The sequence below is a fragment of the Vidua macroura genome, chromosome 4, assembly GCF_024509145.1.
Source record: "Vidua macroura isolate BioBank_ID:100142 chromosome 4, ASM2450914v1, whole genome shotgun sequence".
In the NCBI taxonomy this organism is placed as follows: domain Eukaryota; kingdom Metazoa; phylum Chordata; class Aves; order Passeriformes; family Viduidae; genus Vidua; species Vidua macroura.
Genome location: NC_071574.1, coordinates 7,184,952 through 7,202,695, shown reverse-complemented (window position 1 = coordinate 7,202,695; position 17,744 = coordinate 7,184,952). Strand labels below are relative to the sequence as shown.

At 40.6% G+C, this 17,744-nt stretch overlaps 1 protein-coding gene across 1 annotated transcript in view; it reads left to right on the top strand.

Annotated features, from left to right (window-relative positions):
• The window catches only part of ZNF827 (zinc finger protein 827), a 100,519-nt gene that overhangs the window by 14,743 nt on the left and 68,032 nt on the right, over positions 1–17,744 (top strand). Inside the window, exons 2-3 of the mRNA XM_053976011.1 lie at positions 9,764–10,774; positions 14,635–14,807. Of these exons, the coding sequence (XP_053831986.1) occupies positions 9,764–10,774; positions 14,635–14,807 (1,184 nt within the window). The remainder of the gene's footprint in view (positions 1–9,763; positions 10,775–14,634; positions 14,808–17,744) is intronic.

Genomic DNA, 17,744 nt, shown 5'->3' with positions numbered 1-17,744 from the left:
GATATTTTCTCACTGCAGCAGCCTATTGAGTTAGACATCTATCTAGAGCAAAACAAATGAGCAATCAAAGTAAATTTTTGCTAACTAGAAGCAATTTTAAGGAGTTTTAAAGCTTCTTTATAACAAATAAAGGGTAGAATTTTTAATTGCTGCACTGAACTTTATGTGTTGGTGGCACGCGGTCACTGATGTCAAGGATACGCTGCCATTCCAGGTGCAGGGAATCTCTCTGGATAGACTTGCACATGACCCATTTGAACCACCACAGATTGTTAATACTGCTTCCCATTTCCAGCAGAACTGTGGGAATAACAGTGGAACTCCTGTTCATACAGTTTTTCTTCTACTTTATAATAATCTATCAGAGTCAAAAACTGATATCATAGCTGGTTTTAAAAGACACAGGGAAGACTGAAATTCCTGATAAGGAACTTTAATCTGGCTTAGAAGTTGCTGCCTAAAAAATTGTTTGGATTTATGGGAAATGGTTTATCATCTTCTCTGTTTACATCAGGAAGAAGAGGTACACTCCTTTGATATGTTAATGTGCCGACTCTTAGGTTGGCCATATTCCTGTAGTCTATAAGTCAGTCTGATCAGTATCATGTGCTCTATGAAAAGTGTGTCCAGCCTCAACTACAGGTTATTATAGGATGCTTGTAAGGCCCTGTGGAAGAAACTTTCAGTAAGTCTGGCTCTGGTATTTTGCTCAGCCTCCATAAAACTGTTGCAAGCACATTGGTAACATAAAATAGGTTTTGCAAGGAACATGGTTTCTCTATTGTTTTACTGACACTTCATGTGTTTTATGAACCTGTCTTGGGGCTACTAGGCAGCCTTTGCAGCATAAGCTGACCTCAGAAATACTTGTTTCTTCTGAAAACCTCCATCATAAAAATCAATTGTCTTTGTATACCTTCTCTTCAGTTACTCTGTGTGTTGATCACAGAACCACAGAATGGCTCAGGTTGGAGGGGACCACGGTGGGTCATCTGGTCCAACCTCCCTGTCCAAGCAGGGTCATCCCAGAGCACATGGCACAGGATTGTGTCCAGATGGTTCTTGAATATCTCCAGCAGGGGAGACTCCACAGCCTCTCTGGACAATCTGTTCCAGTGTGTGGTCACTGCACAGTAAAGAAGTTCTTCCTCATATTCAGGTGGAACTTCCTGGCCATCAGTTTCTGCCCATTGCCTCTTGTCTTATATTGCCCAGTACCATTGAGCAGAGCCTAGTCCATCCTCTTGACCCCTCCCTCCTTTGGATACTTTTGTACACTGATGGTCCCTTCTCAGTTGTCTCTACCCATTCTACTCTGAATGGGTCCAAGTTTCTTAGACAGTTCTTGTAAAAAAGATGCTCTAGTCCCTTAACTGTCTTTGTAGCTGGTCTGGAGCCCCACATCTCTCTTGTACTGAGGAGCCCAGAACTGGAAACAGCCTTCCAGATATGCTTCACCAGAGCTGAGTAGAAAAGTCAGGATCACCTCCCTGGTGATCAAGTTGGGTCAAGTCAGCTGATGGCAGCTTTTTGTGCAGGCTGTTCTTTTGTGGTGCACTTCTTGGGAGATGGTCTTCAAAGAGATTCCCTTCCTGTAAGGCTGTGTGTATTTTGTTCTGTTTCACATGCACACCTCAAGTTCTTCAGCTCACTGGGCCTGAAATACTGGCAAAATCCAGCTAGAGTCAACTAATTCTAAATTGTAGCAAGCAAATATCATACATATATAGTAAGCAAATATCAAATATCATACATGTATTAATATACATGTGTACTATTTATATGTAACATTGTTATTAATTACTTTATAAGACATACTGCTCTGCCCTCCTACTTTCATGGTTGCTGATTACTGTGCCTCACTGTTAAGATATTATTTCTGGGTCTTTAGAACTCTTCTTATCTCAGAAAGATGCTGCCTATCAGTTTTAGAGAAGAGGGTTTTTAAAATTAGAATCAGAGTATATGGGGGCCAAGCCAGCTACAGATGTCCCAGATTAGGCTTCTAAAGAATTCTACATGATATTGAATGCTGTGGCCATCCTGACTGCACAGACCAGCTCTCTTCCCTGAGAGGTGTAGTATGTTGTTGATGTTTGGGATGGGAGAGAGAATCCTCAGCTGGTTTTTCACTGACAAGATATGATGTACTTTGTACCCCACAAGACTAGAGGTGATAGGTGGCTCAGATTGTTGATTCCACCTGTTTTCTCATTCCTGTCTCCTTTGCATCATTTTTTCTTGATTTCTTGACAGAGTGAATAGTTTTCTGCCAAATTAGTGAGTTGAAATTGGCTCATGAAGCAGTCAAACAACAGAGCAAATCTAAGGGAGGGCACAGGACCACCACTTCTGTTGGTCTTGAGCTTTTGTCACCTCACTGCACTGTAAGGTGATGCCTGTTTCTTTGTAGCTTAAAACATCTGTGTCCCAGTAGAAGCAGCCCTCCTCAAACACTAATCCCACAGCTACTCACTATAACCTCCTGCTTAGAACAGAAGAATAGCTAATATTTCTTGGGGGCAATCCGTCATTCTAGGAGTTCTCTTTTGAACTTGCTTTTGGGGGAGATCAGACTTGTCTTTGTAAGGTCCTATCTTGTGGTCTGTCAACCAGCTCTGAGAACCTTCAACAAGTAGTGACAGCTCTTCTCAGGAGAAGCCATGTGTTTCTGTCCCCTTCCATGGATGCTAGCGAGAAAAAGATGGATCTCTTTAGCAGCTAGTGAAACACGCTTGGCACAATTATTCTGGGGCTTGTGGCTGAAAATAGAAGGCTGCTGCCTCTGTTTCCCATCTACCACAACTTAACTCCTCTGAGGAACAGGAAATAAAGGCAGTTTTATGTTGTCGGTGACAAGCTTTTCAGTAATTTGTTCTGCTTCCCTTTTTCCTTGGGGGAGTCCATCACACCTGGATTCTGCCTTTGAGAGGAAATGGAGATGTTGTGCATGCATTTTGATAATCTATGGCTGTCTAGCAGTTTGCAAACCTGAATGTGTAATATTTGGGCACATTCAGTTGTTCGTGTGTATAGGCAAAGCATCTTGAAGAGTTCTAGTTACTGCAAAATAATTAACATTGTCTAATTTTTTTTGGCTCTGAGTCATTTTTCCAAAAAGCAGTACTAGCGAAATTGTTAGGTGAATATTCTGGGGTTTTCTTGTATGTCGATTTTTTCAAAGTCACTTTAAGTTAGGGATAAAAGTAGGGAATGTATGCCCTGTCTTTAAAAGCTGTGCCTCCCTTTTCCCCTTTCCTCCTTCCCTCCAGTTAGGAAAATCATTATCTTGGAAGATGTGGAGATGAAATACAGAGTCCTACCTAGGGCTTCTTTCCCTGTCTAATTGTGTGAGTATTTTCACATAACCTAAACACAGGGGAGAAGGACAGAACAGAAGAGCTGTGGCTTTTTGGCAGATCCTTCTTGCAGCTGTGCTGCTCTCTTTAGGTCAGCCCGCAGTAGAGAAATTTGGTTCAAGCACCGGCAACACTACTAAACCATTTTGTGAGGAGGTCAAGAGTTGAATAATCATCCCGTTGATAAGGAGCGAGCCAGAAATTCCATATTCAAAGAGGATGGAGACTTCCTGTGCTGCTTACCTATTATAGGTCACAGAAATCATGAAGGGAAAATGGGGGACCAAGACCACTCCAGCACATGGCTATTTATGCAACTGTGACTTTTAAGTCTTACTTGCTGCTGTAGATATATGAAAAGGAGTTAAGGCAGGCCTTTGTGTTTTTAGTAAAATCATGATTTTCTAGCAAGCATCCCTATGGCAAAATCAACCCAGCTGCTGCTCTGGATATACAGCCTCATCAGATGTGGCTGTAAATGCTTTTTAGAGGTGGAAACTGTGGGGTGTGGGCACACAGTGTGCCCCACTTCTTGGAGGTAGTTTTACAGCACACACATCTGCATGGTTTGGTGGGTGTTCAGCCCAAAGATATTACATTCATTTTTTTTTTTTTTTTTTTTTTTTTAATTTTGAAATGCTTAAAAATCAGCCTGAATACCGAAAATGTAGTTTGTAGGCAGGCAGCTAGACTGAACAATTTATGTAGGATACCACAGAATAGACTTTCCAGATATGACTGTCATTTTTAGGTCTCTGCCTTCTGATTTCTGTAGTACCTGACTGTGAAATAAGCAAAGGCTTATGTGCAGCTGACACTCAGAGAAAATGTGGATTAGAAAGTGATGTGATATTAGCAAGTGATCTCTTGCAATTATTCTTTACCCTTGCTAAAGTGATGCACTTACACAGTTTACATAGTTCACCTAAAGGTATCCATTGTATTTGGTCTTTAGCTGCTTCATTCTTTTCTCCTCCATATTATCTGATCTGCAGAGGTAAGATGGGGACAAGAGGAGCCTGTGCTGATCTTGAATTAACAGCCACCATGTGATGGGAAAACATGTCTTGTTTGGATATGATGGTGATGACAAGTCGTAATGGAACCTGGGTTACAGCAGGAGAGGGTATCCTGAGCTGGACTGCCAGGATAAAAGTCACCCAAGGCTAAGTCCTAGCTTGCTCAGGTATTGTCTCTGCCTTATTTTTGATGCATCTGCCTATTTACTTGGCCTTAAACTGCTCAACCGAGTCAGTCAGTGTTTCTGCAGAACTCCTCTTGGATGACTTCCTGCTTCATTTAAGTTTAATGCATTCTTTTAAATTCTTTAGGTATCTTTTCAGAACTCCTCAGTTCCCTAGTGTAAAGCTATCACTTAATCCCAGCTCTTTCAGTAAGCCTAGGTACAGGGTTCAGTGTAAAATAATCCAAAGGATGGTTTATTGTGAGTTTGCGGCCCCACGTCGGGCAACTCCCTGAGGGCTCCCCTGGCAGGGTGAAACCCCCTTGAAGCAGTTCTTTGTCAGGAAAAGCAGATGCACAGGACTTTTTCGGTCTTCAGGTTCTTGTTTTATTGTTATCTTATCAAGACTTCAGCACACTGTCTGCACCCAGACCTTACATGTGTGAAAACAGCACAAAATGGCTAACAGACTCGTGCCGCAAGGTCTTTTAAAGTCTAATCTAAGACTAAACTACCCAATTAAGAAGTGACACCTAGATCATTTCCCTTTCTAACCCAATAACTGACCCCTAAAGGCCTGCAATGCGGATTTTTCTGCCCAATTACAAGATACCACCCAAACCCAAGAAGAAGAAGGAGGAAGAAGAAAAAAGAAAGGAACTCGAGACAACACCCTGCATCCTCCATATTGCATCTATCTACAGTATGCTAAAAATCCTAAAACCTAAATTTCTCACCCATGTGACATACTAAACTACTCTCTACAATCTCTACAATCTATTTCACACTTTTGTGGACTCTGGTTTACTTTGAGGCTTAGGAGGCCTTCTCCATGAATGAGGGTTAAAGTCAGTGTTTTCCTGCGAGTCAGCACCCCAGGGCAGACAGGGGGGATATCCCCCTTGCCCTGGGTTTCCACAGTTTATGGTGGGTGTTAGAGATGAAATGATAGAGTTGTTGGGGCAGAAAATTAGGAAGATGATCTGGGTATCAAATGGACAACAATGTAATTGTAACTTTATTTAGATTGATGCAAACTTGAATGATCATATCTGAAACTCTTATACAAATCAGGGTAATTGATATCAAGATGATAAAGACAATGTTTGGCTCTCCTATATCTTTAAATCTTGGTTCTGTAGGTTCCCAGTTTTTCCTTCAAATGTACGTGCTGAAAAAAGGGCAATTTTGATTAATTTATCTCATCAGCAGTTTTTCTGTGTGCATTTCTTTGAAATTATTTGACTTCTACCTACTTTTACATTTGCTTTAATTTTCATTCTGTAATCCCATCATTACAATTTCCATATGTTTCCTATCACTGCAGCATATGGATTTCTGTATTGAAGTTCTGTAATTTACTCATTTCATTGAATGATTAAAGTAGACTTTTGTCCTGCTTAGCAGGAAAAATTATTCTCTGGGGTGGGTTTCTTAGCTGTAGCCTCTTCTCAGATAATTTCTAGTGTTTCAAATGGTGTTCTTTCCATCATGTTTTCACTGCCCATGTCTGTTGCTCAGTAACACAACTTTGAGACTCTTCTTTTTCCTGGAGATCTAACTCACTACGTTGATATTTCTCCCCTCCAAGTTCTACAGAGCGAAGCTGTGGATCATCTCACACTTGCCACTTTCTGGAATGGCATGTGTACATTGCAGTGGGTACAGTTAAAGTTTCCAGCATTTGAACTGAGTGACTCAGTGTATAAATCAACAAACATGTTTGTCTTTTTCAGTTTTCAGATATAAGTAGTTTGAGCAAGTTAATATTTACATTTCTATTGGTACCAGGGTCAGATTCTAATCAGCACTCTAAATAAAAGGGCAGATGGTCACAAAGTGAAATAACACACTTTGGGATCAATAAGATTTGTCTGTCAAACTGATCTCTTGAAGAAGAAAATTAACTTCTCTGTATTTGAAAGCAAGCAGATGAGCTGGCGAGCGAGGGAAACTGGCACTTCTTCAAACAGTGCTTTCTGCACACATTTGTGGCTTTGCCAGAGATGGATACACGGGCTGCATCAGTGGCAGCAGTCGCCCAGCAGTACTTTGGTGCCTTTTGTCATTGCTGACAGGAGTGGAAAATATTTTTTGAGGCTCCTGGGTGGTGAGCAATGTGATAGTCCCGAAACATTTAGGCTGTCTGTAATTCCCAACTAGCCTCTGCCAGTGGCAAAAGGCTTAAGAAGCAGTTCTTGTTTCAGAATCGCTCTGGAAATCAGGAAGTAGCAGTAATGACAGGCCTTGACTCTTGAATCATGATGAGCTCCATAACTGTGTTGTGAGAGAAGGGAAAAACATGTCATGCAGATTTCTGCCACAGATGTGAAAAACAGCTGAAATTTCTTGACAGACATGTGGAGGTTGGGTCCTACTTCAGACGAACCTGGTCTGGGTGACCCATGAACCCCCTGGGTTCTGAGGGAAGCTTTTATATAATTTGAAATCATAAAGAAATTGTTGGGTTGATTTCTCCTGGAGTGTTCAACCTTGTTCAAACTCACAGGCTTACAAGTCAATGTGAATTAAAATTCTGCCCTGAAGGCCTTGAAAGGCAACTTTGCTTAGCAATGAAATTGCCAGGCTTCACTGTTCTGCTTCTAAACCAATTCACTGGTGTTTAAAGGGAAGCTTGACTGAGCTTGTGATAAGACACCGATGCTGGCTTTTTCAGCATTAACCTTACAGCCTTCAAATACAGTGGGCTTGATGCTGCAGCAACTGGGAATTACTGAGAAGAGGAAAATTAGAACAGTGTCAGCAGTTAGAGGTCTGATTTCTGGCTACAGAAAGAAACTGCACTGGTGGGGAAAAAAAAAGTATCCTGCTGGCTTTTGGGATAGTGAGACTGGAGAGAAAATTTGCCCTTTATTATAGAAACTGCATTTGAGAGGCCTTGAGTGGTCGCAGGTAGATTAGCAACAGGAGAGGGAGCTCTCAGTGTGTTACCTAAAGAGGAGGGAAATCTTGAGCTTGGGAGCAAGCCTTTAAATGAAGAATCCCGCTCTCCTGCTGCTCCCTGTCAATAACATTTTGGTGGCTGCCCTTTTGTATAGGCAAGACCAATGGGAAATGTGCATGTCTGTAAAAAGAAAGAAGTTGAGGTCCACTGCAAGGAACAGAGAAGTTTGGGGGTTTAGTAAGCTGAAGATTTCTCTAAAACAAAAGTTGGATCCATTTACACTTAAACATGCCTCAGACTCTAACGTTTGAGTGGTTTTCTGGGTGGAGGGAAATGCAATTCTCCCTATGAATGGATGGAAAGTACAAAGAGAGAGTGGGGTTTGCAGGGGAGAGGAGAGATAGTTTCAACGGACAGATGAGTGGTAGGAAGCAAGCTAGCTCTGGCTCCAGAGCTGTGCAGTGATGTCAGCTCCAGCCTGTGTCCCAGAGGATGTGCCCTGCACTTGGTGTATGAGTTCAGACAAAGTGCCAGTAAGATGCTTTTTTGGCTTCCAATCCAGAACTTGCTTGCATCTGGGATGAGTGAATGGATCTCTCACGTGAGAGCACTCGGGTGTACAGACATGCTCAAGTTACTTTTTTAATGTTCATGGGGTGAAGAGGGAATACATTCAGTTCTCCTTTAACCTACCTAAGTGCTGGTTCAACTGATTAGCATCTATCCTTTATTTGAATGTGCATGGTACTTGGCCTTCATGCACATGTTATTGCTGAGCCTGTGTTGCTAACTTGAACAATACCAAAATAATTCTAGCTAAGAGCTTGGATGTTTGTTTGGCTTTTGCTTGTTTTGAAAAGGGAATATGCTAAACTTCTGCTTGAATTACAAACCTAAGGTAATTGAGTTTATTGCCAGCTTCTAAAATATTGGTGCCTTTTTTTCCAAAGGGTTTTGAATAAAAGAAACTTTTTGTGAGAGACTGTGCCTCATATTCCGTATAACATATAAAACTCCGAAGACTTTGCTTTCAGAGTGTACATTTTTATCTCTATATTCATGATACATTTGTCTCAAGTTTTCCTCCTTAAATTCTTTGGACCAAAGCAATAATAGAAATCTAAGTTTTATTCATTAACTTCTCTCCAAGTTTTGTAATTTGCTGGAATTAAATTGGGAATCTGGGAATAATACATGATCATAGACACAATGCATATTATGCAGGCTTATTTCCAGAATGTCAGTGGAGGGTTATATTAAATACTTTTGTCTTGCTGTAGTGTGATTACACAGATGCTTGTTCAGCTTGGGACATTTTGTCTAAAAGCAAGAAATGTGAGATGTATCTGGCAAGAGGAGATAATATGAATTTAATTCTAGCATTGCTGTTGTTCTTTACTGTGTTCTGATTGGGCAGGAAGATCTGCCAAAAAAAAGTCTTGGTCACATCTGTATGACTTTGAATACCTGTCAGGAAGAGGAGCAATCCAGGGTCACAGTGCTTTAAACACTGGCAGGTCTCAGGAGAGACTCAGGTGTTTTGCAGTTACCAGAAAGGAGAAAATGTAACTTAACTGCACTGAAACCAACACTTTCCCTTTTTTTTCTTTTCAGTTAAACTAAGTTCAGTTTAGGATGATCTTTAAAACTTTATTAAACAGTGACAAATAAGAACAACTAGAGTTTGTATGTGACAACACTGTGTGTATGATACTCCTTTCCCAAGTAGTTGGAGAGATGAGAGCTTTAGTCTGCATTCATGTATTAATCATTGCAGCTATTCAGGAATGAGCTGTGAATTATCAGTACAAATTTATTTTATTTTATTTTAGATAGGGGTCACTGCAGGATTGGTCTGAGATTTGAGTAGCTACACACCTGCTCTGCCTTTGAAGGCACACCTGTGCTGGCTGTACAAATACAGAAGTATCCAGTAATTTCTGATCTCTTAAATCCCTGCCTTATACCAGAGAGTTCATAATATTTTGCAGGATGTACAGACTTTGTCAATAAAGAATTGTTTGCAATATATGAATATATATTATGTTTATATGTATTGTTGCAGTTTTAGCCGCTTTAGTTATGCAGACTGAAAGATGACAGGTTTGTCATCATTTTATCTTCTAAGAAAGATTTATTCATTTTGAAAAGCTCTTTTTCTGGTCACTGAATCCAGGCTGATTCCAAGCCCGTGTACTTTAGGGGGGTGTGCTAGGAGACTATTCAGGAGGGTCATGCAGAGGTCAGGCATGCTTCATGCTAAGAACTGTTTTACACATATTTGGGAATAATGCTGTCGTTCCTGGTTCCACACAGATGGTGCCCGACAGGAAGAAGTGGAAGGTGAGCTCAGTGAAGAAGAACGCTGGTTTGGGAATTCTTCAGAAACTCCTTCGGAAGCATCATATGGAGAAGTCCAGGAGAACTTTAAGTTGTCTCTTGAGGACAGAATTCAAGAGCAGTCCACCTCCCCCGATACCTCTTTGGGAAGTGCAACGCCGAGCAGCAACACAGCAGAGCTGGGATCCATTGAAAATGAGGCACTAAGAGACACGCTACAGAGCAAGGAGCACCTTTCTCCAGATGTGTCCTCTCTGGGTGAAGAGGAACCTCCTGGTCCAAACAAGCCACTGAGCAGTAACCTGAGGCGGCTCCTGGAGGCTGGCTCCCTCAAGCTGGATGCTGCTGTTACAGTCAATGGCAGAGTTGAGTCCCCCGTAAATCTTGGCTCAAACATCTCCTTCTCTCCACCTGCTCACCATGCCCAGCAGCTAAGTGTGCTTGCCAGAAAGCTTGCTGAGAAACAGGAACAAAGTGACCAATACAATGCAGGCAGTCACTTTATATGGAATCAAGGTAAGTGGTTGCCAAACTCAACCACCACCTGTGGTTTGTCCCCTGATTCAGCTATCCTGAAGCTGAAAGCCGCAGCCAATGCCGTTCTGCAGGACAAATCTTTTTCCAGGACTGAGGACACGATACGATTCGAATCCTTTTCCTCGCCTTTTAGCTCTCAGTCAGCCAGCTCCACGTTAGCAGCTTTATCTAAGAAAGTGAGTGAAAGAAGCATGACTCCTGGGCAGGAGCACCCACCTCCAGCCAGCTCTTTTCTGTCCCTGGCTTCCATGACCTCTTCAGCTGCCCTCCTCAAGGAGGTTGCTGCAAGGGCTGCAGGCACCCTCCTGGCTGAGAAGAAGAAATCACTGGTTCCTGAGGATCCCCTGCAGCTTTCAGAGATGAAACAAGAGAAAGCAACTCCACCGCAGTCTTTGGAATTACTGTTACTACCAGTCCCGAAGGGAAGAGCATCCAAACCCACTAGTACAGGTATGGATACAATTTGAAGCACAAAGTAGAATGTTTTGCTATAGCCTTATATAACATCTCTTCAGTGGGTCTGGATTTGGTTTGATTCCATGTCTTACGAAAATAAGAAATAGATACTTTAGGTGAACAATAGGAAAGCTTTTTGAAGTACCACTTTGAGACCAAGCTGTCACAAATGTTTCCCTATTTTAAAGGTGTAAGTGTACAGATCGGTACATTTTTTCCCCCTTTCATTCCATACAATAGTATTTTCCTCTCTCGCCAAGTTTAGAATGTGTCCACAAAAATATTTAATGGAGAAGATCAAAGAATCCCTGTGAGGGAGCTCACAGTATCAGTGAGCATGTACAAAACTAGTGCTTTTGAAATATTGGACAAGGGAGAATTCTCCCTCCTGCTGTCTTTGTCACAAATGGACTTTTGTGTAATCGCTTACTATCCTGTCCTAATTTACCAGAGTATATTATTGTGTTGCCACTTTTCATTAAAATATTTTACAATCCTTTGTTGTTAAAAAAAAAAAAAAAATCCAACTAAACTGCATTTCTCTAATTTGCTCAACAAGAACCATTTTGCACATCTGACTTTCCTCCATCAGTTCCAGCTGTTGACAGTCAAGGAATCAGGGTTATAGGGAAGAAGAAGAAACTGTCTGGGTAACAAAAACTTTAAAGAACTGGCAGGAGAATGCAGGAGAATTTACATGCTCCATCTTCAAAATAAGGAAAAATAATTTCTTTCATCTCTTTCTGTAAAAAGTTTGCATCACGGATTCAAATTTCTGGTGGAACATATGGCTTCAGGTGTCATCAGTGTTCTGCTGAAGAGGAAAAGGAAGTATGGCAGGTATCTTCATGAGATGCACAAGGTGGTTTAGTATATTCCAGCTTTATCAGGCTGAGTTTTATCAGGAATACTAGCCTGGTTGCACAAGCCAGTGTACAGATGCGAAGTCTGACACGTACATTACAAGTTGTGTAATTGGCCTGCTGTTTTTCTGGCCTAACCTCTTTGTTTAGGGGTATCCTGAGGCCTGGTCTGTCCCCGTGCAGCTCTTGGTCAACACTCATGGCTTAGAAGCTATTGGATGGACAGCAATGCTCATCCCTCCCTTGGAAGAGGAGGGAGAGGGATGCAATGAGTTACAGCCAGTACCAGTTTTTGCTCTGTGTTATACATGTGTTCTACAAATGCTTAACTGCTGTGTTTTGCCAAGGCAATTAAAGTGGCAAACCGTTCTTGGCATGGGCCTGGTTTTCATTAGTTTAGATGAAGTCCTTCTTGGAGTAACATAAGCTAAAAGCTGAATGTGTACATTTGCCATGAAAATAAATGTTACACATTCATGATTCCTTTTGCTCAGAGAGCCTTGTGGCATTAAAATATTAAAAAAAAAAAAAAGGCTTATAGTTGCATAATGCTTTATCTTGTTGTGTCTGTCTGGTTGTTCTTTGAGACTTTTTTGTCTTGTTCTCAGAGAGAAGTATCTTTTCCCAGTAGGTATAGCTTGAGAGGTCTTTTTCCCCACGCTCATACATTGAACTTTTAATGCACTGATGAGTTTGCTTTGCTGTTATGAATCTGGTTCACTTCCCCACCAGCAACATGTAGCTTTGGTTATGAGATCAATACTCAGTGAGATTAATTAGATGTAAGTAAGGAGCAGCAAGGATGGAGGCTATTTAAAGAGGAGTAAGTTAATAAAAAGAGCATGCCTGCTGCTCTTTTGTCCACCATGTTGAGCTATTTGCTCAGAATTATTTCAGAATAAGCTGGACCCATGGCTTATCAGAGTGTAGCTGCCTCTGAAATGGCATGTCTGCTTTGGTCAACTTAATCATGACCTGCATATTTATTATAGTAAATTGGTACAGAGGAGATTAACTTTTCTATCAATCTGTTAATATTGCCAGTTTTATAAACTGCTTACACATTTGGGATGAAGTTGAAAAGGAAGCCTGGAATATCTGTTAAGTTCTGATTGTTTGTGTGGGTGACAGACCTTTCTTTTACCGACTGAATACTTATTTGGTGTAAATTAATGCCTGTTATGCTTGTAATTTTGTTCCAAAACTTCTTTGGGAAGCACTGGCTGATCCTCTCCTCACTGGAGTAATATTGTGATATAAAATAGGCATCAGTATAAATGAAGGAAAGTTGAAACCCCTGATTTCCTTTTTATTCTGAGCTTCATGAAGTATAGAGCTAACATGGTTCAACTTTGGAGCACACTGACACAATTCCTGAGTAACACTAATTGTCACTGTTATTGGTGAGGTTACATGCATTCATCCCACTTGTTTGCATATTTTGTAATGTGCTAAATCACCATTGATCCATCTTGATTGCAGATTTATTTTTAAGGGGGTCAAAACCAGGTAATATCTTGTTACACATTTCTCTTCTGGGTGATAACCAGAAGCTGAAGAAAAGATGTGATAGAAGGAAAAGATCAGATAGGTAAAAAAGCCACCCATGTATTTTTTTCTGTGGTTTGTCTCTCTCCTGCTTTTTGTGAAGAAAAAGTAAAAAAATTTTAAAACAAACATAAGCAGTTATGGCGTTGGTTTTGGCCTACACTTTAGAGAGGCAGAGATGGGAACAGTTTGATATTTTAAGTATAATAGAATATTTTACAAGGAGAATTTCTGAACTTGCAATAGTACATGCTTTGACATTGTGTCCCTTTCTGTACTTACATAATGACTGCGTAATCAGTTGAATTACAGTAGGTTTATTTCCTACTTAATTGCAAGAATTGTATTTTGGGGTGTGACGAATCTTTCTGGAGGTTTTTATAATTTAGTTCCTCATCAAGGGAATTTGATGTTTGCTAGATTCTTATCAGTAATAGTAATGAGATTAAATAGTCTGAGAGAATTTTTGAATAGCAAGATGCACATTGCTGAGCTCTGGATATTTGAAAACAGTCTTGCCTTTTACAGTGAGGAAAAGGACATCCAGTTCCACTGTAATAGTAGGCCTTTCTTTATAATTATGAGAGGAAATTGTTGTGAGATGTTGGATGGATGGAGGGTTAGTTGTGCAAAGTCAGCAGCAAGGAATTTCTCTCTCCTTCAACCTTGTGATGCTTCTGCACTTGAGGTCTAGCCATATTTTCCTGATCAGTGCCACCAAATCTTTTTTTTAGGTGAATTGGACAGTAAAGCAGAGTGCAGACATTTAAGAAGGCAGTAGATTTAAAGCCCTGGCAATTAGAGGAGCAGAAGGAAACCTGTAACCTGAAGACCTTTGATGGCTGATGCTGCAGCAGTATCTGCTTGAGCTATAACTAGACAATTTCAGCAGCAGGACTTCCGAAGTCTTTCAGTTCTGGTGTTATATATATCTGCTGTGCAATACCAGTATGCTTTTCAGTTAAGTTGTGGATTCTTCCATGCTTTATGTCCTGCTTCCCTGCTGGCTAACCATCACATGTAGAAATGGATCATTTTTTAACAGTTATGCATATTTTCCATACTCTGCTACAACCAGCCTTTCATAGGAAATGAAGCTGAAAAGTGATGATTATGAGAGGCATTCATCTCAGTGCAGTTAAATTATAAGGAACATTAGGACCCAGGTGAGAGAGAGTAGCATCCTCTACTGATTAGTGAAAGGAAGTTTGGGGCATTAACCTTTATAAATTATGGTGACCTTTCTCAGAGGGATAATAACTAGATTCAGGGGAAAAGGTATATGCAGGGGAGAATGGAAACTTCTGGTACCTTTTGTTGTTTAACTGGTGTCTCTTTACAGATGAAATTCTAGCCTTGAGAAATGATATTTTGAGTATGTTTACAAGGGGAAAGTATTTGACAAGTGCTTGTAAAGGATCCTCTCTTTTTCTTCCTGCTAAGCTTCAGAAGAAGAAGGGGGAAAACCTTTCCAGTGTCCCATCTGTGGTTTGGTTATCAAGAGGAAGAGTTACTGGAAACGGCACATGGTGATTCACACAGGTTTGAAGAGCCATCAGTGCCCACTCTGTCCTTTCCGCTGTGCACGCAAGGACAATCTCAAATCACACATGAAGGTAAGGGAAATCTTTACTGACAATCAAAATACTCACATCATCAGTCAAAAACTGATAGTATAACAAAGCTATTTCATTTGCATTTGCAAGAACAAAATTTCCCTAGTCGTACTACGAATGATGCCTGTACTTAAGTGAAGAGGCCATAAAAAGAAAGAAATAACTTTTATTCCATTGCTTGCTTTTCCATTTTATGCAGTGTGGAAACTGCCTTGGGTTATGTCAATTGGGTGCAGCACAAGCTGTCTGTGACTGATTCATTTCCAGACCTGGAACCACCAGAGGCAGGGATGTTGGTTGCGATGTGACACCACGCAGTTCTATCAGTGCTACTCCCAGGATGCCAGCTAATAACTCTGCATGCCAGTGTCTCACTCTAACTGGGCAAACCAACTTGGCCAGCTCTAGCAGGGATCTCTCCATTGCTTTCTACAGGCAGGCCTGCAGTTTTAACTTTTTTCTTGCTGCAGCTTTTAACTGTGGGCATTTCAGCAGTGAATCATCTAAACCAAAATGAATGACAGATTATACTGTAATATTTTGTTTTCAAGTTTAAAGTTTGTTTTTTACTCAGCCTAAGTTTTGGGCTCATGCTGAAGATGACCTTCTGAAGGAAGCAACATCTGTGTTGATACAGAAAAATATAAAAATATGAAGAAACTGATTGTCTGCTTAACTGAAGTACTATGTGGTTGCAACACAAAGTGCTGAGTCTTGCTAGCTGTAGAATATTCCTGAGGACATTAAAATGGTACCTGTCCTCTTAGCCCTTTGATAAGCTGAAGTGAAAACATTTCCCTTGTGAATGCAGTTGAGTTTTATAATAATAGGGAAATGTTTTATTATAGTTACCATTTTGTCTGTTTTAGATGAATGTGTGTAACAGTGTATCAGACTGGTGTGAGGGGGGACAGAAATGCCTGTTCAGGTTTCATATATGCTATTGCAGAATCTGAGCTTACTGGACAGTATGAGTACTGGACAGTAAGAGTATGGCCTTGCTTACACTCAAGAAGCTGTTCCCTTCTGTGTAAATTATTCAGATTCCTCTTGTCACAACATCAGATCTTGCTATGGTTTAAGTTGTTGCTAGGTCTTAAATCATCCCCCTATATTCTGAAGGCTCATTCCTTAACACTTCTGCTGTAGATCAGTGCACTATTCTCAGGCATCCTCAGTGTATCATGCTAATCCTTATCAAGTAAGCTCAGTGCTTATGGCTCTCTCTTTTAGGACTTGCTGTTCCATGTTGACTAGAGGGCACAGATGGCCAACCTAAGCAGAGGATGAATAGACAGGATGGGAACACAGCATGGAAAGAAAGTCTGGGGGTTTTTGTTCGTTTGTTTCCAGCTGTTGACAACCTTCACAGAAGTGTGCATCACCTAGAAGCTTACTACTCCCTGGCAAAGACCTGTTGTCCCCTGCTTTGTAAATGACATCCCTATTGTTCCCTGCAGAGATAATGGTTCTCTGCATTTTTTTGCCTTACTGGTAAAAAATGTTGCTTGAATGTTGAAGATCTATCTCTTCCTTTTTGGCATAGTGATTTCTGCAGGTGGTCACAGGTAGGATGTTGGACAAAATCAGGGACTTGTCTGTGTGTTCTCAAAGTGATGGCTTTCTGAGGCTCTTGTGCTCTTTTCTACTCCCCTCCCAGCATTAATGCTTTCATTAACTGAGCCTACATCTGCTTAAAACATACTTCCTTGTACACTCATGTGGCATGTAGTGTTAATTATTTGGTAATATTTTAATTATGACTGGGTAATGCTCAGTTAGAAACCCCTGAGGTCAGAGTCAGGCCTGTTTGACTCAATGTAAGCAATTACAGCCACCTTCAGCCTTACTGTGGAGGCCTGGTCTGAAGTCTTCTCCATCACTGCAGTCCAGTCATAAAGGTCATGATGGACTTGGGCATCTTTGGTGGCAGAACTGTCCTTATTTGAGGTGAAAGCAATTGTTTTACAAAACCAGGTGGTTTGCATTTGTTTTTTGGTCTTACAGATAGATGCAAAGAATCACAAGCACAACAGTCTAAAAGATAATATTTTACCCTAGTTTCAAACAGTTTCATACAATTTTCTCAACTGACTAAGGTGTTAATTAAATTATTTTCTATCACGTCAAAACTGAAGTAGGTGAATGAGGAATGGGCATGTTAGTCTTGTGTCCAAAAGTGTCAGACATACTTTGAATTCCTTTTGGAGGAAGCATAAATTGATAGCAAGATTAAAAATAAAAGAAATACCAGATTTCTTTTCTCATTATAAACAGTGCTTCCTTTAAATCTATATGTATATGATATAATATCATACATATATAATATATATATATAACATATATAATCCAACAGCATTCAAAATGGACTGAATACACACCAGAAATGGTAGACTACAGCTGGAAGCTACTGAGGATGCAGTGTTCTGATTATGCCAACTGCATGTGTTGGTTTTCTTATTGTCTTAGTATCCTTTGGGAGCTACCTGGCCTTATCTCCCTTCTGCCAGGCAGCCCATGAAGGTAGAACTGTTTCTGCTTCTCCACCCATTTCTCCCCATGTGTCAGCTGTGGCTACAGGTGAAGACACATTTTTCAAAACCAAAAAGGCCACTCAGAACTAAGGTACTCGGCTGCTGTTTATCATTCATTACAAGCCAACTTTTATTCCCAGATGCTGTAACAAACCAAGCTTTTTTCCTTTATGCTACTCTTTGGTTTTCAGGTTTTTTTTTCTCTCTATTGATAAGGATAACAGGCAAAATATGTTTAGTTCAGCTGCAGTCCTTAAAATCTGATTATTTTGGTTTTGTGTCATCCTAGGCAACATAGGATGACATAGGAAGCCATGAACTGCCTTGTTTTTTTTTTTTCTAGGTTCTTGTAGGCATTCTCCACTGAAACTGGTTATTTGGAGATTTCATTTCCATGAATGGT